Source organism: Mobula hypostoma, chromosome 13 (assembly GCF_963921235.1).
Source record: "Mobula hypostoma chromosome 13, sMobHyp1.1, whole genome shotgun sequence".
NCBI classification, from domain to species: domain Eukaryota; kingdom Metazoa; phylum Chordata; class Chondrichthyes; order Myliobatiformes; family Myliobatidae; genus Mobula; species Mobula hypostoma.
In genome coordinates this window covers 34435751-34461247 of record NC_086109.1, presented here as the reverse complement: position 1 = coordinate 34461247, position 25497 = coordinate 34435751, and the positions used below count along the sequence as shown (strand labels likewise).

Here is a 25497-nt window from a genome sequence, read left to right as displayed (position 1 = left end):
GTGTAGTCCTGATGGTGATGGACTTGTAGCATCTCCCCAATGGCAATTTGGTTTATCGGTGACTGCTAGGGTCTGTGGACTCAGCAGTCAATTTTTTCAGCTCCTTTCTTTGCTCTGGTGATGAACAGGTCTTCAAATGTCAGCAGCTGACAGCCAATGAACTTCTCCACTGAGTGGACCACGCGCTGCAGCCTGGACTTGGAGAGAGGGGTGGCGGAAAACCAAACGGTGATAGAGGTGGTCACTACACTCTCAATGATGGCTGAGTAAAAACTTATCAGGATACGTCATGGGATGTAAAGCTGGCCTAGCAAGAACAATCTCTTCTGGGCTTTCCTAGTGATGAGTGCAACATGCTTGTCCCACTTCAATGCGTGCATTGGTCATGGTAGTCCCAAGAAATTTGAATGACTCAACCACAGAAACAGCCTGACTATTAATTTCTAAGTCGGTTGGGAGCAAGTAGGGGTTTGTTGGCAAAAGTCAATCCTCATTTCCACTGTTTTGATAGCATTAAGGTCCAAGTTATTACGAGCACACCATGCTACAAGACGGTCAACCTCCCTTCAATAGCAGGTCATATCATTATCAGAGATGAGACCAACTACAATCGTGTCATCCACAAACTTTAATTTTAATTGATTTGCCTGTAGAGGTTCAGTCATTTGTATAAAGTGAGACAGGAGGGGTGAAAGAACACAGCTCTGAAGAGAGCCTGGTCTTATAGAGAACGGTTCAGTTAAGTAGGAGACAAGCCTTACAAATTGCTTCATTCCTGTTAGGAAGTTTGTAACCCACTGACAGATACTGTAGGGTACAGCTAACTGGATTAACTTGCTGTGGAGCAACTCCGGAACAATAGTGTTGAAGGCAGTGCTAAGATCTACAAACAAGATTCTCACATAGGTGTTGGGGATTCCAAACTTTGAAGAGTGTAATGATGGCACAAGTTAACTCCATCCTCAACTGAGCGATTTGCTCTGTAAGCAAACTGTAGCAGGTCAAGAAGAGGATCAGTAATGGACTTAAGGTAGGCCAACATCAGACATTCAAAGGTTTTTCTAACAAATGAAGTCAGAGCAACTGGCCTATAATCATTAAGGTGAGTGAGCTTGTCTTTATTGGAAACTGGAACGATTAAAATTACTTTGAAACAGTCCAGGACCCTGCATAATTGCAGGGAGGTGGTAACTATGTCAGTGAAAACAGGTGCTAGCTGATCAGTACTGTGCCTTAGAGTACCAGGCCAGACACCATCAAAGTATGCAGTTTTCCTAATGTTCTGTTTTCCAAATAGTTTGCTAACGACTCTTTGCTTCACAGAAATTATAGGGTGGGATAGGAAGGGGGCAAGAAGGGGAGGAGGCTGAAGAAGGTGAATGGGGCTGGAGTGGAGGAGGGATAGTGACATTGGAGTGGTTGTGAAAGGGGGAGCGTGTAGGAGCTCAGCATACAGCATCAGGATTAGAGGAAGTAAGACGAGGTAGATGTTGATTGTCCTTATCCAACAGGCAATAAAACTAATTGAGCTGATTGGCCAAGGAAGGGGAGGGGGAGACATTATTATACTGTATATAAGAATTTGTACTCTAAATAATTAACTGTTGATTTGAGAGAAATCTTTTGTTTCAGTCGCAAACTTCGGTACATTATTGGTAAGAGTTTGAAGAGATTGTGTTTCAGAGTCAAGCATTGTAGTAGCATAATATTAGCAGCTCCATATGTTCCCACAAAATTACTGATGTTATTCCTTTAATTCATGATAATGCAATTTTATGTGAGAGATTATTTAAACATGAAAGGGAAGTAATGGCATTATAAGGAATAACAAAAGGGATAAATAATATTTCTCTGTATTCAATTCTGTGATTTTACTGATGATTTGTTTTACTATTCTTAATCTTAAAGATAAATAATAAAATTTGGTTGTAATTTCCACCTATTCTTCTGCACAGAGATGTCTCCCTGCTTACGATTGCCAGCTGGTGATTATTCTGTTGAAATAGGTAAATATCGCATTGACATTCAAGTAGGACAATTATATGAGTGCAGGTTCAGGCTCTAAAATGCAAAAGAGACTCTGGCCCATAGTCATTGGCACTAAAACTCATTGCACTAGTAACTTGTTTCAGAGTTGACTGAAACATTGCCTCAAAATAACGTTGTTGTCATAGCAGAAATATTTTCTGGATATGGACTGGACAAAGATTAAGACAAATTTCCTTTTAATTTGGCATCAGAGGACTTGCCACAAATGATCTGTTAGTTCCTGACATCCCGGGAAGTCCTCGCTATAGAAGCAGTCACACTTCAATTGCTAGTGGCCTTTATTGAATCGTTGCTTGCACTTCAGATGGGCTTTTTTTCATTCATGCTGTTGCTTTGGACCGGTCCATTGGTAGATCTACTGAAACAGGTACCCAGTTATGCCATACTCAGTATGTCACAGCCACCTGCCTATTTCATATAAATATCTCAGAAAAGGGGATGAAAACAACAACTCATCTGATCAGATTAATTGTCCATCTCATTTCTGATCTGCACTCAAAAACTCCCAAGAAGCTAATAGATATTCTGCTGAGAAAGGACACAACAGTAAAAACACCTTCAGCATTTCAATTAATTGATTTTTAACTTTCCTCAGAAGTCTGCATTTAAAAATCAGGATGAAGTCTTGGCATCCGTGGTAAAAGCAACCACAGTTTTATGACATTATCAATGTGCACAACACTCTTCTCTGCATTACCAACAGAAATTGTAGCAATAACAGGCAGTCTATGCCCTTCGTCTTTCAATCTCAGTGAAACAGAGCAAACCTGGTGACGAAATAAATAGGGTTCATCATTTAACGATACCAATGCATTCCTCTCTATACGTGCCTGCCTAAGTTTACATGGGTCCACATACTTTTTGTACAATTACTTTGTCTCAAATTCTAAAACAGAACTTCAGAACTCTGCCAGAGCACAGATACTCTGCCAGAATCATTAGCCGTGCCTTGTTCTGGCATCTGGTCACTGACAGCAAACGATTGATGTGGCTATGCAAGCAACCCCTGCCCTACATTTTATACTGACTCTCCCGCAGTTTTAATAGCTGATGCCTGTCAGGATGATTCCTTTCAGACTCTGACTTGCTTAACGTGCCTTTTAACTGCAATGAAAGTGACCTCCACCACTGGGAGCCAGGCAACATTCAAGGTAAAAGCAACCTTCACATTATTAAAGGTAAATCTTATTAATTTTATAATTTATTTCAGGGAGTTTCTTTGCTCTGCATCACCATTAAATGCACTACCTGTCTGGTACAACAAATACATGTGAAATCTAAATTTAGAGACAGCATTCTTTATCAAAAGGGTAATTTAAAAGAACTTCATCTCGAAGTACAGCAGTGTGGACCTGGTGACAAAGGAGATCTGGAGTTTATGCCTCTGCTCCACGCATGAAGGTCAACGACATGGATGGGTCACAGAGAACATCTGTTGATGTTGGACTGTCCCAGGTCACTGGGTCCTGAGATCAGATGTCTGTGCGAGCAAAGAGGCACAAGAAGACACGACGCATAAGGGACAGTCACTCAACGAGCCCAGAGTTCGACGCTCCCTGTTACTGCCTAGTCTAGGGGATAAAACTGAAGACTGAAGCCCTAAAATTGGTTGATACTGCAGATTGAAGCCCAAAGATTGATCGGCAGTCTGGAAGTCGAAGTGCTCATGGCCAAAGCCTGGAGTCTGGAGCTCTGGAGTTGAAGTACAGATACGTAGGAGGGGGGGGGAGCGTGGAAGGATGGAAAGGGGCTTGTTTTGCTGTTGTTGTTTTGTTACTTGTTGTTTTCTGGTTTGTTGTGTTCTGTGTTGTTCTGCGAAGTACTGTCGGCATGCTGTGTTGGCACTGGAATATGTCAAGACTTGTGGACTGCCCCCAGCACACCCTTCTGCGTGTTGGTTGTTAACACAAACCACACATTTCATTGCAGGGTTCCATGTAGATGTGATAAATAAATCTAAATCTGAATCTTAATTTCTCGAGAGATGTCAGTTGCTATCTTGGGGCACAATGCCATTCCCTTTCCATTCAAAACCAATTAGGAGTTAGTACAACTTGGAAGTTGCCAAATCTGACATTCAATCAACTCATTTAAAAGTCTTCCTAAAAAGGCAAATAAACCTATATCAGCCATTCCAGACTAAAGCACGTAAGCTATATATACACTAATTCAGACTTAAAGATACGAATTTAAATAGTTATTAAATGACAAGGATTTTAAACCTCCAGACGTTTTGTGATGGGAAGGTTGATTGAAATTGTAATGGATCACATGACTAGTTGAGTGGAAGATGGGAGGTAAAGGAAATTCTGCTGCAGGAGCAACCTGCTATTTTTTATACAGTACCTGGGAACAAATGAATCGTTTTTCTGCAGAGTAGTTGGATCTTGCTCAAACAGACTTGAAATATCATTTCCATGTGGAACGGCCACGAGTCTGTACCGGATCTTCTCGCCTCCTTTTCTCTTGCTGGCTCGATTCAGCATTTTAGGTTCTGCCTAATGAGAGAGTGGAAAATCCAGACTGGAACATTTTGTGCACATTCATCACCTCTAAATCACTGTAGTCACACCACACTTGCAACCTGTGGAACAGTCTATGAAAACTGTAAGACTCGATTTGTGCAATTACTCTGTAAATGTCAGTGATATTTGACATAACAGCAGAAAAAAGCAACATTCTCCTGCAAGTAGTGCTGGTTTACCTCATAATTCATTCTAACCATCAGTGCACAACATTCAACTTACCACCTTTTCTCAAGTAGGGCTCCTGCGCATGTTCATAAGGTCCATAATTTGATTTACTTTGTTTTCACTTTTGTTTTCTTTCTATATTATCATGTATTGCACTGAAAGTTAACAAATTTCACAACACATGCCAATGATAATAAACTTGATAAGGTCCATGGTTTGATTTACTTATTTATTTTATTTTTGTTTTCTCCCTATGTTATCATGCATTGCATTGTACTACTGCTGCTAAGTTAAATTTCATGACACATGCCAATGGTAATAAACTTGAGTCTGATTCTGATTCTGATCCTGGTTCCCAAGGGACCTTACCATAAAGAATAGAAATGTGTTTATTCTATATGGAATCTCCAATGCAGCACCTCAGACTATTTCATACAATATGTTACAGTGGTTTTCTTTTTGGGCAGATGATTTGTTTACACTTAACTGACTTTGGCCACCAGACTTCTATTTGAACTGTTTGACAAAGGACTGTGGATTGAGTCCACCACAATGGGCTTCCTCAAAGGTGTAAATACCAGATGCTTCTGGTGCCTGATGCTATAGTTTCGAAGGCAGTCTTATTTATACATTATAAATATTAATTGTCTTCTATGTTAGCACGTAAAATGCCAAATAAATGTATTGTGGATTGAACTAAAGTCTGTGGATACCAACACAGACATGTTGGTGTCAGAAGGAAAGGATGAAATCCGAAGGTGTGATGTTTGTATGTAACTTCAAAAGGAAGCATTGTCTGTAACTTTTTAAGTAGCGATTGCCTTTGTGTTTAGCATATAAATATCGAGCCCATATTTTAGCTAGCAGACCTTTCTACGGAAAGCGTCTCCGTCTGTAAGATGCCTGCTGTACCTTGTTGTGTCGAATAAAGAAGCTGCTTTGTATCTACCAGTGACTCTGTCTCTCCGGTAATTTCATCCACGCTACAACACAATATTCATTCAAGGGGTGAGGCAGCCCATGTTTTTTTACCCTTGTGATGATGTGGGTGAGCCACCATCATTAATTTGAACTTTGATGATAGTGAGCCACCTCCTTGAAGAGTTGCAGAACAGTGGTAAAAATGCTCTCACAATGCTGTCAGGTAGAAAGATCCAGGATTTTGACTTGGGAATTTGACTGTCCAATTTGGAAGAATAGGTACATGTCATGGTGTTCCTATATTCCTGCTGCTCCTGTCCTTCTAACTTTCAAAGGTTATGGTTTCAGGTGCAACGGTCAGTTGCCGTAAAACAGGTGGTAGAATGAGTTACAGAACAGCACAGCACAGATACAAGACCTTCAGCCAAACCTATCCGTGCCAACCATGGTGCCCACTCAGTTAGTTCTAATTTCCTGTGTTCGACCCCTACGCCTCCAAGCCCCATCCCTCCCTGTACCTACTCAAGTCCTTCCCAAATGATACCACTGTACCTGCCTCAACCATTCCACCTCCTCACACCCAGCAGCTGGTCCCATTCACTCAACGACACAGCATTGTTACAGTGTACTCTTGGTGGAATGTGCAAATGCTTAGGGTGATGAACAGGGGCATCAGGTAAGCAACATGCTTGGCCCTGGCCTCCTGCTCTAGGCCTTTTCAGGTTCCTTCCCCTTCTCTACACTTTAAGATCTAAACTCTTGGAACAGTAGTGTTCCACATTTTATTATCAGTCCTGTGTTAGGACAATGAATCACTATTATTCAATGTTAGCATACATCATAGCTGGGACCACTTCTATTTCCAATTGGATTGATGATAGAGATCAGGTGGAAGAAAACAAAAAAAAAATTGTTCATGAAGGATACCCTCTTGGCTACCCCAGTTTATAGAGAGAATATATCCAACAATATAACATCAAACTGGCTCAGCTGAACAAGTATGGAACCTTAGGCAAATTCAGTTTCCAATTAATTTCACTGTAAATAAAACTTACCGCAGCTCTTGAATCTGAGGGATCTCCATTGTAACCTGTGTTTTCCTAAATAAAATTGATATTCGACATTGTGAAACAATTACTTCCTGATCATAAAAGAGAAAAGCATCAACATGTTTGCAACAAACAATACAACAATTTTCTTTCACATAAACTACCACACTGTACAGTAACACTGGTAAATGTACTGTAGAATTATGCAGAATTTATCTATAGGTAGCAAGATAACAAAATAAATCTCTTATCTGCTCAAATTTGCGACTAGATGTTTTCATCGTATTTTGTTACATGTGACACTGATAGAAAACAAAGAAACATAGAAAACCTACAGCACAATACAGGCCCTTCGACTGTCGTGCCGAACATGTACTTACTTTAGAAATTACCGTGGGTTACCCATAGCCCTCTATTTTTCTAAGCTTCATTTACCTATCCAGGAGTCTCTTAAAAGATCCAATCGTATCCGCCTCCACCACAGTCACCAGCAGCCCGCTCCACGCACTCACCACTCTCTGCGTAAAAAACTTACCCCTGACATCCCCTCTGTACCTACTGCCAAGCACCTTAAAACTGTGCCCTCTCGTGTTAGCCATTTCATCCCTGGGAAAAAGCCTCTGACTATCCATACGATCAATGCCTCTCATCATCTTACACACCTTATCAAGTCACCTCTCATCTTCCACCACTCTAAGGAGAAAAGGCCGAGTTCACAACCTTTTCTCATAGGGCATGCTCCCCAATCCAGGCAACATCCTTGTAAATCTCTTCTGCACCCTTTCTATAGTTTCCACATCCTTCTTGTAGTGAGGTGACCAGAACTGAGCACAGTATTCCAAGTGGGGTCTGACCACGGTCCTAAATAGCTGCAGCATTACCTCTCGACTCTTAAACCCAATCCCACGGTTGATGAAGGCCAATGCACTGTATGTCTTCTTCACCACAGAGTCAACCTGCGCAGCAACTTTGATGCAAAGATCATTGCCAGAGGCTCAGCAATCTCCTCCCTCGCCTACCACAGTACATCTCGATCGGTCCCGAAGACTGATCCAACTTGATGCTTTCCAAAAGCTCCAGCACATCCTCTTCCTTAATGTCTATGTGTTCAAGCTTTTCAATCCGCTGTAAATCATCCCTACAATCGCCAACATCCTTTTCAGTAGTGGATACTGAAGCAAAGTATTTATTAAGTATCTCTGCTATCTCCTCTGGTTCCATACTCACTTTTCCACTGTCACACTTGATTGGTCCTATTCTCTCATGTCTCACAATAAACCAGTTCATATAGTTATGGATAGAGGCTGTCCTTCGGTAATGAATAGATTCTGTTTTAACTGATTAAGTTGATTTTGTCCAAAAGACAAAAAATACACAAAAAATTCTCGATTTGGGAAACATATCCCAACAGTGCTGCAAAAAATGTCATCAAAAGTATATAAAACTGATAAGGAAAAACAATTACCAAAAATGGAGAAGAGAAAGGAAACTAGTTTTGACATTTTTTTGGAATGAACATAGGTAGATTTGTTGGACTTTTGAATTTAATAGCATGTAGAGAGCATGTTTGTTAGTAGGAACTTTTATATGTCTCTTAGTCTCAGCCCAGGTATGGCCTACACTGAGATGTAACAAGGTATTGAGATGTAACGAGGCTATTCAATTCCCTATCACGAATATATGGATGAAAATCCTCAAGATTCCCCAGATCTTTCTCGGAATTAACAACTACTCTTCTGGTCAATACTGGAGGACATTCAGCAGAAATACCTTGGCACAATTTTTTTTTAAACATGGGTGCAGGCTGTACTACTCAGAGTGTTGCTGCATTGAGGTGGGGAACTCGGTCACTTTTACATGAGTTTTCACCAGCGATTTAACAGTCAAGGCTTCGAAAAGAATGGAATATGCCTTGTACAGAAACACCTTTTGTCCATAAAGTACCTCCGCTTGCAGAGGAAATTAGTTGTCCTATGGGAGAGAGAGAATCGGGGAGCGTAGAAGGAATCCGTGGATAGATAGAAAGTTGCATGGGTAAGCAAAAGAAGACCACACAGAGATCAGGATCAGTCAGAGGGAAGGTGATGACTGAGAGGAGATCAGACAATGGCAGTGAGGAGGTGGTGGATGAGTCATCTAGAAAGAAAGAAAACATCAGACCAGGTTGAGAGAAGGAGTAATGGGAACTATCAGAGAAACCAAAGGCTAGAGTGAGAAGGGGATGAATAACATCAGTCCAGAAGAAAACAGCGGGATTGTTTTAGGGCAGGGTGTTTAAAGAGCACATGATCAATATGGATATTAAAGTTAGGCCGTCAGGACTGGGGTTGGTAGTTAGAGATGGTTGAAAAGGTAGTAGTGGGGGTCTAGTGGAAGCTACCCATTGGACAGGAAGGGAAAGAAGAGTGCACCATGGATTTCTGAAGGGAGTGATCCCTTTTAAATGCTGATGAAGAGGTAGGAAATATGATTAGTGATGTATTATTGTTGGAGCTGGCTGAAATTGTGTAGAATGTTCTGTTGAATGCAGAGGCTAAAGGGGTGGAAGATGAGAACCAGGTTCTTGCTTTGTCCAGTGGGAGAAGGGGTCTAATTAAAGATGTGAAATGCAGGTCATATTGCACTTTTCCATGCAATGTTCATCTTTTTACCTCCTCCCTTCCCACCATCCAGGGTCCCAAGCACTTCTTCCAGTCTTGTGAGCAGCATTCAGTGCTCACATGGTGGGCCTCTCTACTGTGAGCAGATTTGATGATCACTTTGAAGAGCACCTTTGAAGAAGTCTGCAGGGGTGACTCTGAGCTGCCATTTGCCTGCTGCTTCATTTCATCAATACATTGCTACAGTGACCTTTCTGACTATGGACTCCTGCACTGTGACAACAAAGCCCAACACAAGGCAAAGGAACAACATCTCATCTTCCAGCTGGGCATGTTAAAATTTGTTGGATTTTAAATATAATTCTCCACCTTCCGATAACCCTCTGTTCCTGTTTGTATCAGAACTGGAATTGACTACCTTTGCCTGTTATCATCATTTTGGCTCAGATTTCCTTTTTCTCTACACTTCATTGATCAGCCCGTACAACCCACTTGGAACATATTACCCAGACACAAAAACTTTACTCTGACTGTAACTGTTCCTTAGCTGACACATTACAATCTCACATTGTCAGGGATGCTCTATTTGTTCCACCCACCTTCTTAGCTACATCATACAGATTGGTTTTCCCTCTCTCCTGCAGACCGGGTGCAAGTGCTCCACCAAGCAGACTGTTTCTCCAGTCTGGAGAAGGAGCTGATTAAGTTTCTCCAACCTGAAAAGTTAACTATGTTTCTATTTCCACAAAAAAATTGTTCTTCCCCCCCGGCATCTTCTGTGTTTTTTTTCTCTCTCTTTTCCAGTTCACACAACTGAAACAATAACCGTTTCCCTTCTCACAAATTACTGCCTGACCTACACGTTGTTTTTGGAAGAGGTTTTGAAATGCTCCAGTAAAATACAAAATGCCATATAATGAAGTTGAAAGTTTGTTTGCCAACAGTGCAGCAGTAATTTCCAGACCAAGTAGAACCTTCGCATTGGTATGATAAAATCTTAAGCAATTTTCAAAAAGTGCTTGTTTATCCTTGGAGAATTCTCCCCATTAAAAAAAAACACCTCTGTTAAAAGAAGTGAAAATTCCAAGTGTTTTGTCTATCCACATATAGCCAAAGTAGTTATTCAATTTAATGGTACAGAAAGAAAAGGTAATATCATACTCTACTCTCTGAATGCAGTGTAGATACCTACAGAGCAGTATCTGAAGTGAAATTTATATGCAGAGAGTTTATCTCAATTATGTCACAAAGCCATTTTATAAAGGTACGTAATTGCAGCCTTTACTTGTTTTACTTGATCAAAATATCATGTTTTGTGGTGAATAACATAAAATACAAATCAAAACAGAAGATAAACATGTAACACATACTTCACTCAGATGCAAGGTATATTGCATAATTGTTCCAAACATTGTTTGGGAAATACTCAGCTGGTCGGGCAGCGCCTATGGAGGAGGACAGCCAGCGTTTCAGGCCAAGATCCTTCAACAGGGATGGTTGACTGTCCATTCCCCCCAAAGATGCTGCCTAACTGGTTGAGTTTCTCCAGCATTTTATTTGTGTTACTCAAAATTTACAGAATCTGTAGAATCTTGTGTGTCACTGTTTGGAAAATTTTGCCCCGTCAGTAAAACTCCATTAGGTGTTCAACAAATGATACATAGCATTAGTCTAACATTAAACCTGGATTGCAAGGCTATGGCTGGCTAAGAAACCTGTAACAGCATTTGTTGGAGGAGAACCCTCATCTGCTTGCAAGACATCTGCAGGAACTCAGATAGGATGGGTTTTTTTCCCATAAACTTGCAGAGAGTGATACACCGTCTCTCCTCCTTCATTTCCCCTCAACAATTCTTCCCAATACATGTGCAAATGGGCACTCTTTCAGACCGAGTATCTAATATCTCCAATGCCCAGTATCAAAAAGCTGTGAAAAAGGCTTTGAATACACATCATAAGGCAGCCAAACCAAAACAAGAAATGTTCAATTCTGTCCTACTGCCAGGGATGTTGTCAGGGATGAAAGGTTGACAGATGACCACACAATTGTGAGGGACACTCTTATGTATACACAAGAGATGAGGGAATGCAAAATGGAGAGGCCTGAGGTGTTCTGTGCTCATCCACATACAAGCTAGGTGATTATTGCTGTATCTTTGATGTAGATTGTCTCTGAAACAAAAACAGCTGTCTAGATTGTAATGCTTTGATCATTAAAACCTGAAGAGAAACTTCCACATCGCTGTCATAATTTACTTAATACCAATAACGGTCGCTGCATACAGCTCTACCATACAAGGCATCACTAGCAGTCATCGCTGTTTTCATGCTTAAGGGCATGAATTCCATTAGGTTCTCTATTGGTGGGAAAAGGGTTGGTCCTGCCGAAGGGTTTCGGCCCAAAACATCGACATAGATGCTGCCTGGCCTGCTGAGTTCCTCCAGCATTTTGTCTGTGTTGCAGAGGATGGGTGGATGTGGCTTTTAATCAAGACAGAACATGGTGAAAAATTCAGTTCTGATGAATGACCTCTAACCTGAAATATTAATGTTTCTCTTTCCAAAAATACTACCTGACAAGCTGAGTATTTTTTATCCAACATTTACTGTTCTCATTTCATATTTCCAGCAGCTGAAGTCTTTTATGATTTAAATTTTTGTTAATCAGTCTGGACTTAATATGCATTGAAGGTGCTGCGAAGTTAATTAGATGCAAAAAGTAGACCTTGTAAATGAATAAAGGAGACCGTGAATGGAAGGGAAATCTATGGAGCAAGATTAATTTACCAATCTACACACCTTTGGGATTGGGGAGATACCTGGAATACCCAGAAGAATTACACTCAGTCATGGGGAGACCATGAACCTCCACGCAGGCAAAGACTAAGGTTAGGCTTGAAACTTCGCACTGTGACACATTGGCAGTGCACTCTGTTCTGAGTGTTTAGCAAAGGTCATAGGGTTATAGCTGAAAAGTCTAGTTTACACAAGGACGAGCTCTTGCAGTGTCTTACATGTGAAATTGTCAGCTGCATAATTAACAGCGGTCAAATGTCAGCTGTGCACCATGAACTATGTCATCTAATTTCCCAAATGGTGTGATTTCACTTGGAAATGATCCTTAGCATATGCTAATGTAGACAAAAATGTTTTATGCATGATTTTTGCATGGAAGATGTGTGCAAATGAAACCAATTTCTAAGCTGTCACGTTTATTCACCTCTAGCTTTAAAGTGCAGTCATGAACTCATGAGAAAAGCCATAATGTTCCAGTATAAAACTATTCACTCTCACTTAAAGCCTCTATAAGTTCCTCAACTCAACTGTTACATTCTCTTGCCGTTTATTCTTACAGACTGGAAGCCATGTTTGCTTAAAGGTGATTAAATTGTGAAGTTGTACCTTTCTCTGTCTGTCATTCTGCTATTTTATAGAATCTTACCATAGACACAGAGCTCTCAAAAACATAACTCATATTCTAACAGCATTACACATAACACATTCAGTCCATTGATACATGTGTTACGTGTTCATCAAAATTATTTTCAGAAAATGCAGATCAGTCTCTGACCTTGATCAGAATTTACCTTCTCAGTTTCTTTGTCCATAAGTAACTGGAACTTGAACCTTGAATAATGTTTGATTTCTTGCTTTTCCTCATCAACTGTTCCTCAGATCACATGATTTGATTCTACTTGAAACTTTCTATTGTGGCATTTTACAAATATGCAAGTATATTGCATACCCAGGCTCAGTGTATGTCAGAGTCAATATTGTGCATTTCTTGCAGTTGGCCATGAAGTTCAAGTTTATTTTATGTTTTTTTTATCATGAAGTTGAATCGTGTAATATAAAAAACAGATGTGCCACGCAGTCCAATTTCTGGGCACTCTTATTTATTGAGAACAAGTTTAGGTTTATTATTGCAGACATTGAAAATGCCCGATGTGTGATTGGACAAAGATAAAATGATTTCCAAGTTATTGATTGTCATAGGCATGGCTACCCTGTGTGGGGATTTAAACAACTCTTATTGAATCAGTGTTCACGGTGGGATACATTCCTGTCCTGTATTGGATCTTCCACTCAGATTATTCCAATAAATCATTCACAGTATTTAGAATAAGTGAAAAGCAGTGGAAGAAATCACTAGTCCAACATCTGTGTGCAACATGAAGCAGAATTCTTTTCAGTCTTCCAATTATAACTAACATTGTGCCCATTTTGTTTTGTGCTCTTGTACCATTAACTTTGTTATTTATACCAAGGTGGGTAAGTATCAATTGGATATACAATACTGCTTTGTAAAAAAAAAGCCACATGCTCATAGTTTGATCTCAGAGAGATCCAGTAATTGAGATTTTCGCCTCTTAATGTATTAGAAAATATGTTGAACAGTACAGCACAGTACAGCCCTTCAGCCCACAATGTTGTGACTAACTATATAAATCTACTCCACAATCAATCCAGCCCTACCCTCGTACAAACCCTATAACCCCAAGAGATTCTGCAGATGCTAGAAATCCAGAGCAAAACAAACAAGGTGCTGGAAGAAATCAGCAGGGCAGGAAGCATCTATGGAGAGGAATAAAAGCCAACGTTTTGTGTTGAGAGTCTTAATCAGGACTGGAAGGGAAGGGGAAAGACACCAGAAGTAAGAAGGTAGGGGAGGAAAAGGAGTACAAGCTAGAAGATGATAGGTGAAACCAGGTGAGGAGAAGGGGGTGAGGTTAGAAGCTGGGAGGTGATTGGTGGAAAACATAAAGGGCTGAAGAAGAAGGAGTCTGATAGGAGAGGAAGAGTGGACCATGGAAAAAAGGTAAGGAAGAAGGGAAAACGAGGGAGGTGACAGGCAAGGGAGAAGAGAAGAGATAAGAGGGGAGCCAGAATGGGGAATGGGGAATGGGGAATGGGGAATGGAAACAAGAGATGACGGGGAGGCGGGAGAAATTATCAGAAGTTTGAGAAATTGATGTTCATGCAGTCAGGTTTGGAGGCTACTCAGATGGAATATGAAGTGTCGCTCCTCCAGTCCGAGAGTTTACTCATTGTGACAGTAGAGGAGGGCATGGGCCAACATGTCAAAATGGAAATGGGCAGTAGAATTAAAATAGTGGGCCTCCAGAAAATCCCGCTTGCTGCAGACGGAAGGAATGTGCTTGACAGTGCGATCCCCCAATCTGCGTCGGGTGTCACCGAAGTAAAGGAGGCTGCACCAGGAGCACATTATATAATCCCAAAAGATTCACAGGTGAAGTGTTGCCTCACCTGGAAGGACTATTTGGAGCCCTGTTTTGTGGTGAAGGAGGTGGTGGTTGGGCAGGAGTGGGTCTCGGCTCGTCATTCTTCTCCATAGATGCTACTTGACCTGCTGACTGCCTCGAGCATTTTGTGTGCATAACCCCATAACCCTCCATTTTGCTTATATCCGTGTACCTGCTTAAGGCTCTTTTAAATATTCGTATTGCATCAGCCTCTACCAGCATCCCAGCACTGCATTCCATACACCCACCGTGCTCTGTGTAAAAATAAATTATCTTTCCTTCACCTGACATGGATATCCTCTGGTACTGACCATTGCTGTGCTGGGAAAAGGTGCTAGCTGTCTGCTCTGTCTATGCCTCTCATAATCTTAAACAGCTCCAAAAATTCATCATTCATCTTCTGTCACTCCAAAGAACAAAGCCCTAACTCACTCAACATATCCTCCAAGGGGACCACAATCTTGTCGTGGTATAAAGGCTTGCGTGCCTCAATGATGGGAGAGCTATGTTGGCTGGAGTCAGGGCTTTGTGCTTTGACACTTGCTAGGGTCCACCCATGCCAAATAGATGAAAGGATAGAGGCCAGACTAATAGTGGTCCACCGGTCCTCCAGGTTCGGGGGTTCAGCTCAGGGCTAACAACCCCGACTGGTAAAACAAAACTGTTACAGAAACAGCAGTGAAGAATCATTCTACATCTGAGTGCAATGGTATTCCTAAGTCTCCACCCGGAACTTGCATGACTGACAGTAGTGAAAACCAAAAGGGAGTTACTGACACGATGAAGGAAGCCCTGAACATCGCCAGAGATGGAGGACCTTCACTGCTGCCCTAAATGCCAGAGAGGTAACAGGCAGTAAGTCAGTCTGTCATTCAACCTACCCGGACAAGACATTTCTCTAATCTAGAGAGGAATCCTGGAAAATCTCCTCTGCACACTCTCTCAATGCATTCCATCCTTCCTATAATGAGACAACCAGAACTGAAAAGAATATTGCATCATACCTCAGCAGCCAAGTAGTGGCCTGTAGCTAAATGTTTGAACCTGTAGAGGCTGTTCCAGTGGCCAGCGCCACTTCTGCAAGGGTCATGGTGGACAACCTGCAAGAAGAATGGGCTCAGTTATTGTTCAGAACAATAGGTGCCTAGCACAGCGACTACACATCATTTGCAGAAGGAAGCAAGCAACATCACAAAGTCATATGACAAGATGGTGCAACAATTATCTCCAAATAAGATTAAAGTTGCTTAAATACATTATGTATGACATGTATAAGAAGAAAAAGAAAGTGACAATAACTTGTCCTGAATGATAACTGAGAAATGATCCATAGGAAAATCGCAGACACACACCGTAGATCTCAAATTCAATACAATTGTGAAAAAGTCTGGTAACTCTGAATTACTAAATGCTGTCATACACTCACTTTTAACCCATTGAACCGCTAATGAATTTAGTGGTGCATCTAGTAATATGATAACATTAAGCATTTCACTTATTTTTTAAGTAAACAGTCATCCATTTCTTCAACAGACTATTTATCTCAAATATGCTGCATTTGACTTGTGGCCTGTGTCACAAAGCAACTGAGCTCCCTAGGGGCACAGGGGAATATGCTCGATGAAATTGCTCTTCAAGGAGCCAGCATGGGCTCAATGGGCTGAACAGCCTCCTTCTGTGCTTCCTCCATTCTGACATGACAGGCAGAAGGAATTTCTTCTCCACCAGTTGTTGTCAATACCCAAAGCTCTCCCTCATAATGTTCCCTGAGGAAGCAATTGTTCAGCCTGGAGTATATCACAGCAGTAATTTCCTTTGGGATCAATAAAATATCTATCTATCTATCCACCTGGTGCAAGATTTCTGTACATTTTTCACAAATATCTCATGAGACTGAAAATGAGTTTCAGCTAGTTCGGACTTGTTCCAGTTCAAATAGATAATTCTTTTCTGTGAAACTGTACTGGGATAAATACTGTTTGATTCACATTACTTCCTGTTGTGCTAGGCTTTCTGGATTCATCTTTGGATCTGAATGAATATGCCATAGTCGTCACTGGCTTCATCAAGGCCTGTGCGGATGAGCGTGTGCCTTCCAGAACGTACCAGACATACTCAAACCAGAAGCTGTGGATGAAGCAGGAGATTCACAGACCGCTGAGGGCTACATCTGTGGCATTTAAGACTGGTGATCCAACTTCATCATGGTCACCAGCCTCCTCACCATCAAGGATATCTTCAAAAGTTGATGCCTAAAGAAGGCAGCATCTATCATTAAGGATCCGCACCATCCAAGAAACGTCTTTGTCTCATTACTACCATCAATAAGAATGAAAAGCAGCCTGAAGACACACACTCAATCTTTTAGGAATGGCTTCTTCCTCTCCACTATCAATTTTCTGAACAATCCATGAAGTTGTGAACACTACATCACTATCTTGCTCTCTTTTTCACTATTTATTTACTTCTTATAAATTATTGTAATTTATCATAATTGTGATGTATTGCATTGTACTGCTGCCACAAAATAACATTCATATTCATAAATTTCATGATATATGTCAATGTCAATGAACCTGGCTCTGATTCTATGTCTATTGAACCTTGGTGATTCTTTACACTGTTTTGTCAAATAAATCTAATTATAAATGGATAATTTTGTGATCTATTGGAGCAAATGACATTTATTTGACACTGTGCAATATAAATACGAAAATTTTCCATATAGTTAAAATTACCTCAACTTCCCAGAGAGCATTTGAGCTTGTTGCAGAAGTGGCAGATTGGCGTAGTGTTGTACGCAGAAAGACATGTAGCTTGGATTTGTATTCATCACATGTGAGGAATTTCTCTTGTTCAGCATGAAACAACCTTACTACGTCACCCTGAAATAGATGAGAATAAACTAGTCACATTTAAGAAAACTCTGCATTCATTACAGTAGATTTTCATTTGAGGAACATTTTTCTTTATGCCTGATTCTTCTAAAAGAATAGCAAAGTCTGAACACACACTGTCTGAATGAGCACATCTTCCAACAACTTCCAGAAAGTTGTTCTAAGCTGTTCAACAACACAGCCTGCCGACTCACCCATGCCGAATCACCAAAGTGATGCCCCACTCTTGGTTTCACCTTGGCTTTCATAGAGTAGGTACATCTGGATATCAATTGGTCCTTAGACTGGGCACAGTTAGCAATGCCACCACTGGAAGAAGTACTTTTTGTCTATTTGACAGCAATTTTCTAAGTTAAGAAATCAATTTCACCCTCTTCTAAGTCTTTGTACAGATCCCACTTAATGTTAAATTTCATGATTAAGGGACAACACTGATTATTCTCAGCATTCTACCCTGTTCCTCTCTTTCTACATTGTCATCTCCCACAGTCAATAACATAATGTGCAAAAATGTTTTATAACTTAAACACGCATAAATGATACACCAAACCTCAAGATGTCAAAGCAGCAATATGTCAATACCCTATTGCAATGAGTTGCATATCCACTTCAAAGTATGAAAACAAGGGTCAGCATATACAAGTTAAATAAAAAAAGGTCACAGATTTATGTTGATAAAACCCAAAATATGTAGAAGAGGAAAAAAAATAATGGGGTTTTGTGCTCTTCTGCATCTGGGAAAGTATGAGATTACTATGAGTTTTGGTAACATCCCACAGTAGGTACAGGAAGTGGAAACTTTGCAGTTATGTGGGAGAAGGAAACAAATGCAACTCAAATAATCAAAAATATTTTCAATCATGCTGAATTACTGCTGTTTATATATACATACTATAAAACATTAACCAGAAAGTTGGTAAAAAATAACTTACAGGCAGGATTGTCAATTGTGAAACCCATCTAAGCAATTAATATTTACAAATATACAACCTATCTTTTGTCACTGACCCCCTCAAACTTATAGTAATAAATATTCATTTTATTTGCTACCTATTTAGCTGCCAACATTCCTGCAAATGGCCTGGAGACAAGAATATTAACTGGGTGCAAAGATAATCAACTCAGTGGTCAGTCTTATGCCTTGTGTTCAGGCCACCATGGAAGTCGGTGGGAACATTTTTCAGGACCGGTGGGTGCAAAGTTAATTTTAGCATTGAGAAAAGGGCTCAGCAGCAGCTCTGGAACTCACTTTACAAGCTTGCTTAAGCATGTTAAAGTTTGCAAAGCCTAACTGGTTTTACAGGTTCGCCCGTGGTCTAACCATGAGCTTGAAGGAATGTTGGCAGCCTCTCGATCAAATAACCTACAGGGGCAAAGAGACAGCATTTCCTGGAAAGGAGGTTAACAATATAAAGGTTCAGAAACCTGAACCTACTTAACCTTCAATGAATTCCAATTATTTTCTAATTAACAAACCCACTGGAGGCAAGTTCTGAGATACATTAAATTATGCCAATGGGCTGTTGTTTGGCTTCAGAAAGGGTGACAAATGACAATTGGAGATATTGGTTGGTAGCAACAAATACTTGTCTTACCAGCAGTGCTTGTGGGCCAAAAGGTGGTGGTATGTGTGGTGTATAGTATAGAGAATATCATTTTCCACTGCCATAGTCATAGGGAGCTGGGGAGCATTGGGGAGTAAAGAGGAACAGGAATTAGTGTCCTGTGTCTTAGGTTGGGCATTGGCTGGGAAGATTCAGCTCCAGGAGATCTGGTGGCTATCAGATATGTGGAGGAAGGGAGAATGAGAATAAGCACCAGAGAGTAGTGGCCCATTCTGCTTATATTTTCGTGATATAACAATCCCTACAACATGAAACTCAATCCAGCGAACAGAGCACACAATTACAATGTCAAAGTATGGGTTTAGTAATTCTGAAGAAATTTAGAGGAGTGCACGAGAGGGAGTTCAAACAGGCAAAGTTCAGGGAAACTATACAAACATATATCTTCTGGCACAAAAGGAGACAATTTGCCCCTTTCCATCTCTGCCAGGTCTTTCCAAAATAAATACAACCTTTGCCACTCTGTTTTTTCTACATTGATCTTCACACCCCATTTTAGGTAAACTTCAGAATAGCCCTGTAAAGTTAACAGACGTTAAATAAAAGTAGTTCTTAGCATGCTGTGTCCAAGGTTTAGTGCTCAGAGTTTCTACCTTAATGGCCTACACATTATCAATATTTTCTATCAGCAATACATTAAGCTATTATTTCATACCCCTTTCAAAGCATCTTCCATGTAGTCATTGTACTTCATGAAGAGATTTATCTTCCAGCTGGTGTTACAGTTCACAGAGTTTACCTAGAATTGGAAGTTTAAAAATGGAATAATATTGAAGAGAAAACAAATATCTTCTGTAGACAACCTATCAACTATCTGCTGTAACAAATAACTTTCTTTTAGCATTTCTAAAATGATTATAAATGTATTCTTTGTTGCATTGTTAATAGAGGTGAATACAATTTATCCTGACATATATTCATATTTGAGCAAGTATTTCTTGAGGTGGAGAGGATTGTCTAACACATTTGTTTCTATGCCCATAGAACCCTTCAACTGAACAAAATACAGTTCAGCAACTACAAAATGGAACTCCTACACAAAATAGGTGCTCTAAACTTGTTTTGATCTTTATAAATACCATTCTTTGTCCTCTGCATTTTTTAATTCTCTTTCAGCATAAATTACATTCTCTATTTCTGTCTTTTGGTTATTTTCACAGTCTTGTTGAATTAGTTCTTTTCTCCTTGTTTTTCTCCTTGCAACCTTCTTCTTCTACTGGGCTCTTACCTCCTGACAGCCTGCATTGTCAAGAAGTTCATAATTGCTTGCATGCAATGGCTGTCCAGCATTGACTGGATTCAACACTACTTTGTCTCCAACCACCACCTGAAACGTAGAGTTAACATATGATACATATCATTTAAAGAGTCACCTTAAAATTTAAAAATAACTTTTAACTTTGAAACATCATTTGTTATGACAATATTTGCATTTCTGAAATATCCTGATTTTATCACCCACCATTATTTGGGAAAGGATTCAATTTCAGACATGCAGATAAGATCCTGAAAACACTGTATCCTGTTTAGATTTCAAAGACTTGCTAATTCTAAGAAAGCAGGGAGCTGCCTGCTTTCCTGTTGAACACAAAAGACTCATCTTTCTCACAGGTAAGCAAAAGTAACAAGAAACAAACTGCTACTATGGCAGAGTTTGGGAGATTTGCCTCTTTTGTAGGATGACACACTTCCTTTAATCTCCATTCCTTCCTCGAATTCTCTTCCCTTTTTTCATCATTTTCACATTTCCAATAGAGAAGTTTCCCACTCCCTATCATGATGGAAGCTTTGGCAGATCAAGTGGTGGGGGTTGGGTTCTGTGAAGGAGCGAACACCAGTTTTGAAAATACTTTCAGGTAAGGTCATCCAGAAGAGTAACCAGGAACAGATTATAGGTGGTTAAAAGTTTAATGGACCAGGGAGATGAGTTTAGGGATACATTGAACTTGGGAAGATCGTGACGGTAGCTAGGAGAATAAAAAACATGCAAAGAAGAAAATGGGGTGTGTGACAGAGAGAAGCTCATCATTAGCAGTGAGGGGGGAGTGAACTGAGAAAGCAGGTGATTTCCGTACTTAATGCCTCCCTTGTTCATCATTATTAGTGAAGACGGAGTGAACTGGGAAAGAAGGTGGTGGTGAAGAAAAGAACTTTTCTTGTCTAACATCATCCTGGAGTATTGGGCTATTTTGAAAAATATAAGTACTCAACATTTATATTTTTGCTGTCAGTATTTAACCCTATTGTGGTAATTCTTACATTGTCTCCATTGCTTCGTAGCTTCCAAAATGGCTGAATGAATAACCAAGAACCTTCATTCCCTGTGGCATCCAGGGTGACTCGCATAGCGTTCTTCTCCAGGAGGGCTGGTAGTCTTTTGTTCACTGTCAAATATTTGTTGCTTTTCATATGCAGCAGCTGAAAAGAAAAACATATAGAGTTATGGAGTTATCACAGAAACAGCCCTTCAGCTCAACTCATCCAACGTCAACAATGAATTTCATTTGGGAAATGAAGCAAACATGATCTTTTTAAATAATGTCACAGTAGCTGGTAAAATTACCACAAAATACCAGATTGTTTCGTAATAATCCCCTTTCCGTACCAGTCAGCCTGTCCCATCAATTAAAATGACCTTTCTTGATTATTTGCATGAACCAAAAAATAATTAAGCTTTCAAAATGTGTTTCTCAACTGCTTATTATATTCCCCATGTCTGGTTATTATCTTCCTGGTGTACAGTGAGAATTTTCTGGAAGAGTATTAGTGTGCAAGCAATCTAAGTCACTAAAAGAGACAAAATCATTTTTGATGTTTAACATCTCAGTTTTCAAAATAGATTACTTTAACAAATGTAGTTAGAACTCTTGAAATGTTTGTCAATATTAATTCCAATTTTCAGTTCAGGAAGCTCAGGTTTGGTAGCTGTTGTGTAACATTTTAGTAACATTTAAGTAATATTGTAAAAATATTGTTTGGTTGATCATTCTTTGCTGTTTAAATCATGCACTGTGGGTTATATGTAAGAACACGTAAATGGCATATGTCATACATGTGTGTCTTGCTTGAAGTAAAAATGTTTGACTCGCATTCCAGACTCCCTTGTTTCTCTTGCAATTAGTTTTATGTTTCAGAGTTACAAAACATAACAGCAGCAATGAGGAAGTTTAAACAAACCTGATGTGACTACCTACTTGTTGAAGTGCAGCGAGTTCAAGTTTGTGAAAAAAGCACTGCGAGATGCTAGGGTTTAAAAAGAGCAGCACAACACATATCCCTTTGGAAGGGAGAGTGAGAAATCGTCAAATTTTTTAAAAGGCAGGAAATGGACAAATTCACAGGATAATAAGCAGTGAGTACCAGTTGATAATAATCATAATAAACAAAAAGCAGAAATGGCTGCTATACCGGAAAGACAGATACATTGAATTGTACAAGAGAAAACTGGATTTTGTAAAGGATTGAGCAGTATTTTGAAGCAAATGAAATAGTAAATGAGTTGTGAATACCACTTTTGCTGTGTGTATTGGATTTAAAGGCATACATTATTCTTAACTGCTCCAACCAAACCAGCAGAAATGAGCTTTGCTGATATCATGAAAGTAATACAGGAACATTTAGAACCAAAATAATTGTTGATTGCAGAATGCTTTAGGTTTCATAAGCAGAATTAACAGGAAAGGGAGTCTATTTCAGCAAAGATGATTGAATTGAAGTGATCGTAACATATCAGGCAGATAAAAATAAAAGGACATTGCAGGAAAGAGATAAGGATAAAAATTCAAGCTGCAGCTTCAAAAACAGCACTAATCTGCATGCTGTTGATGAAAAATCTGATGACAGTGACACAGGATTGAGTCGCCTTGAGATTTACATCATGAAACTTACAGTAGATAAGCAATGTGGCTTACACCAGAAATGAACTGCAAAATAACTAAAATGGAATTGGACACTGGCTCAGCTGTTTCACTCATTCCACAAATGAGACTGAATGGCATTTCAAAGATACCAAACTGAAGCTTGCAGGTATCCAGCTAAGGACTTGCCACATCCCCTACAAAAACGTCAACTGAAAGCGAATTAAGCAAGTTATTGGATGATGCCACAGAAGTGTTCAAGGATGGCATTCTAAATTGAGATGCATTCTATATTGAGTAGGAGTAGGAGTTTGTAGCTAAGCAGGGAGGACTGTAGTGTATTTAATTTTTCAATAATATTTGAGTAATATTGTTAATATATTGTTTGATTAAGCACTCTTGTTATTTACTCTAGAACAAAAAACTTCATTTTCAACTTACAATAGTTTTCCTTGTTTCAAAACCTTCCACTTAAAGCTCTACTTCAATACAAAATCACTTAGAGGTTGTTTCTAACCCTTTGAGTTCTTTCTACTGGTTTCTGTTTGCTTTCAATGTTTGTTAATGGCTTTTGTACACTGTAAACCTGAGCTCATCCGTAACTGTCCACCATATTGTCCTCCTGTGCACTACCTCATTGTCAAATCCTTGAATTTTCTCCTATTTGTCAAAAGTCTCTCTTGTGTTGAACTTTATTTTTACATGTGTGGTGTTCCTTGCATCTGCATTCCAGTTGGAGATTCAACTACCATTTGATTTCCTGTTTTTCGCACCACCATGTGTGGTGTTGTATTGAAATGTGTGGTGAATTTGTCCATGTTTTCTTGCTGTATAAGCACAGCATCCTCAACTTTTACAGTAGAGAGTTGTGCTCCTCTGTGACTGTCTGCATACAGCCTGTAACTTACTTTTTGTTCTGCGTCCCAATCTCGTACTTTCAGTTCTGCTGTGCGTACTCCTTGAAGTCTAGTAACTTCCCCCTCATTTAGCCGTTGTAGAGAAGTCTGGCAGGACTTGTCCCTGCAGTGGCCTGTTCCACACTTCTGTACACAGTCACATACTTCCACAGTTCACATTTCCAGTCAAGTCCTTCTGCTCGAGTAATCCTAATCGTTTTCATCAGTGATGCATTTTGGTGCTCCACTTCACCATTTGCCTAGGCCCCCTCTGATATTGTTTTCCATTACTCTCATAATATTCCTTGAACTGTTCAGATCTAAATTGAAGTTCATTATCTGATTTGATAGATATGGGCAGTCCATGTCTACTGAAAATGTTCTCCAGACTGTCAATAACTTTCTGCAGTTGTACAGGTCAAAATGTCATATTCATAAAATCGGCTGTAGTAATCAACTGCTACTAGAATGGAATAGGTTGTTGGTAATGGTCCAAGCGAATCAACGGCTACCTCCTGCCAATGACCATCTGGTAACAATCTCAGTTTTAGTGATTCTGGAGGGTCGGGTCCAGATACAGTTTGACAGCCGTAACAGGTTTTGCAGTATTTCTCAGCTGCTTCATCCATACCAGGCCACCAAACCTGGGTTCTGAGATGCTGATTTGTACCCACTACTCCCAAGCGTCCTTTGTGAGCTAGAGCGAATGCTCCTGTGGGCAAGGCTTTAGGTAACACAATCCATGTCCCTCTGAGGATAAGATGACCTGCTACACACAGCTCATTTACAATGGGTGCATATGCCTTACAGTTCTCAAAGTGTCTATTCACGGTGGCTTAACGCACCTCCTGATGCTCTGGATCTGTGGCTGACGCATTCTCCGCTTCTCGTGTTGTCAGGGCTTCAGGCGTAGAACTCACAGCTATGAACCTGACATACTCCTCCGAATCACTTTTGTGTTTCTTTTTGAGCAATCTCTCCCGGAAGCCTCAACAGTAGGTCTATAATGTTCTGTTTTCCTGGCATGAGGATGACCCCGTAGGCGTATGGTTGCAATCTCAAGAGCCGCCGCTCAACACGTGCGCATGGTTGTGCTATAAATCATCTCCAAAGGCTTGTGATCTGTGATCAGGTCAAATTTTCTCCCATGCAAATAAGGATGAAATCTTTCACATGCCCATACTAGTGTGAATCCTTCTTGCTCTGTTTGTGAGTATTTTTGTTCATGGTCTGTGGGACTATGGCTCGTGGCTCACATAGCAGACAAGTACCATTTCTTCATTTTGTTTCTGTATGAGGACTGCCCCCAGTCCGACTGAGGTGGCATCTGCTATAACTTTAGTTGGCGCATCTTTATCAAAGTAGGCCAATGAACCTGCTCTCGCTAGCTCCTATTTTAGGGTTTTGAATGCACGGCTCTGTTCTTCTCTGAACTTGAACTGGGGTGTCCTTCCTGGTCAATTGTTTTAGTGGTTCTGACGGAGTTGCAAACTGTGGTATGAATCTGCGGCTGTAGCCAACAAGACCTATTGAACTCCTCACTTCTGTGGCGTTTTGTGATTCACAAGCCTCCAGTACTGCTCTCACTCTTTCCTCAGTTGGTCCGATGCCTTTCTGTGACAAGAGAACTGCCATCAAAACTAGTC

The 25497-nt window shown here is 40.2% G+C and overlaps 1 protein-coding gene across 2 annotated transcripts in view; it reads right to left on the bottom strand.

The window, feature by feature from the left end:
* itpr3 (inositol 1,4,5-trisphosphate receptor, type 3) overlaps positions 1-25497 on the bottom strand; it is a 310992-nt gene that overhangs the window by 161269 nt on the left and 124226 nt on the right. For both annotated transcript variants that reach the window (XM_063065549.1, XM_063065550.1), the window contains exons 5-11: positions 21358-21516; positions 20327-20425; positions 19754-19837; positions 17315-17461; positions 15581-15676; positions 6719-6763; positions 4396-4547 (exon numbers count right to left, since the gene is read on the bottom strand). In XM_063065549.1, the coding sequence (XP_062921619.1) occupies positions 4396-4547; positions 6719-6763; positions 15581-15676; positions 17315-17461; positions 19754-19837; positions 20327-20425; positions 21358-21516 (782 nt within the window). The remainder of the gene's footprint in view (positions 1-4395; positions 4548-6718; positions 6764-15580; positions 15677-17314; positions 17462-19753; positions 19838-20326; positions 20426-21357; positions 21517-25497) is intronic.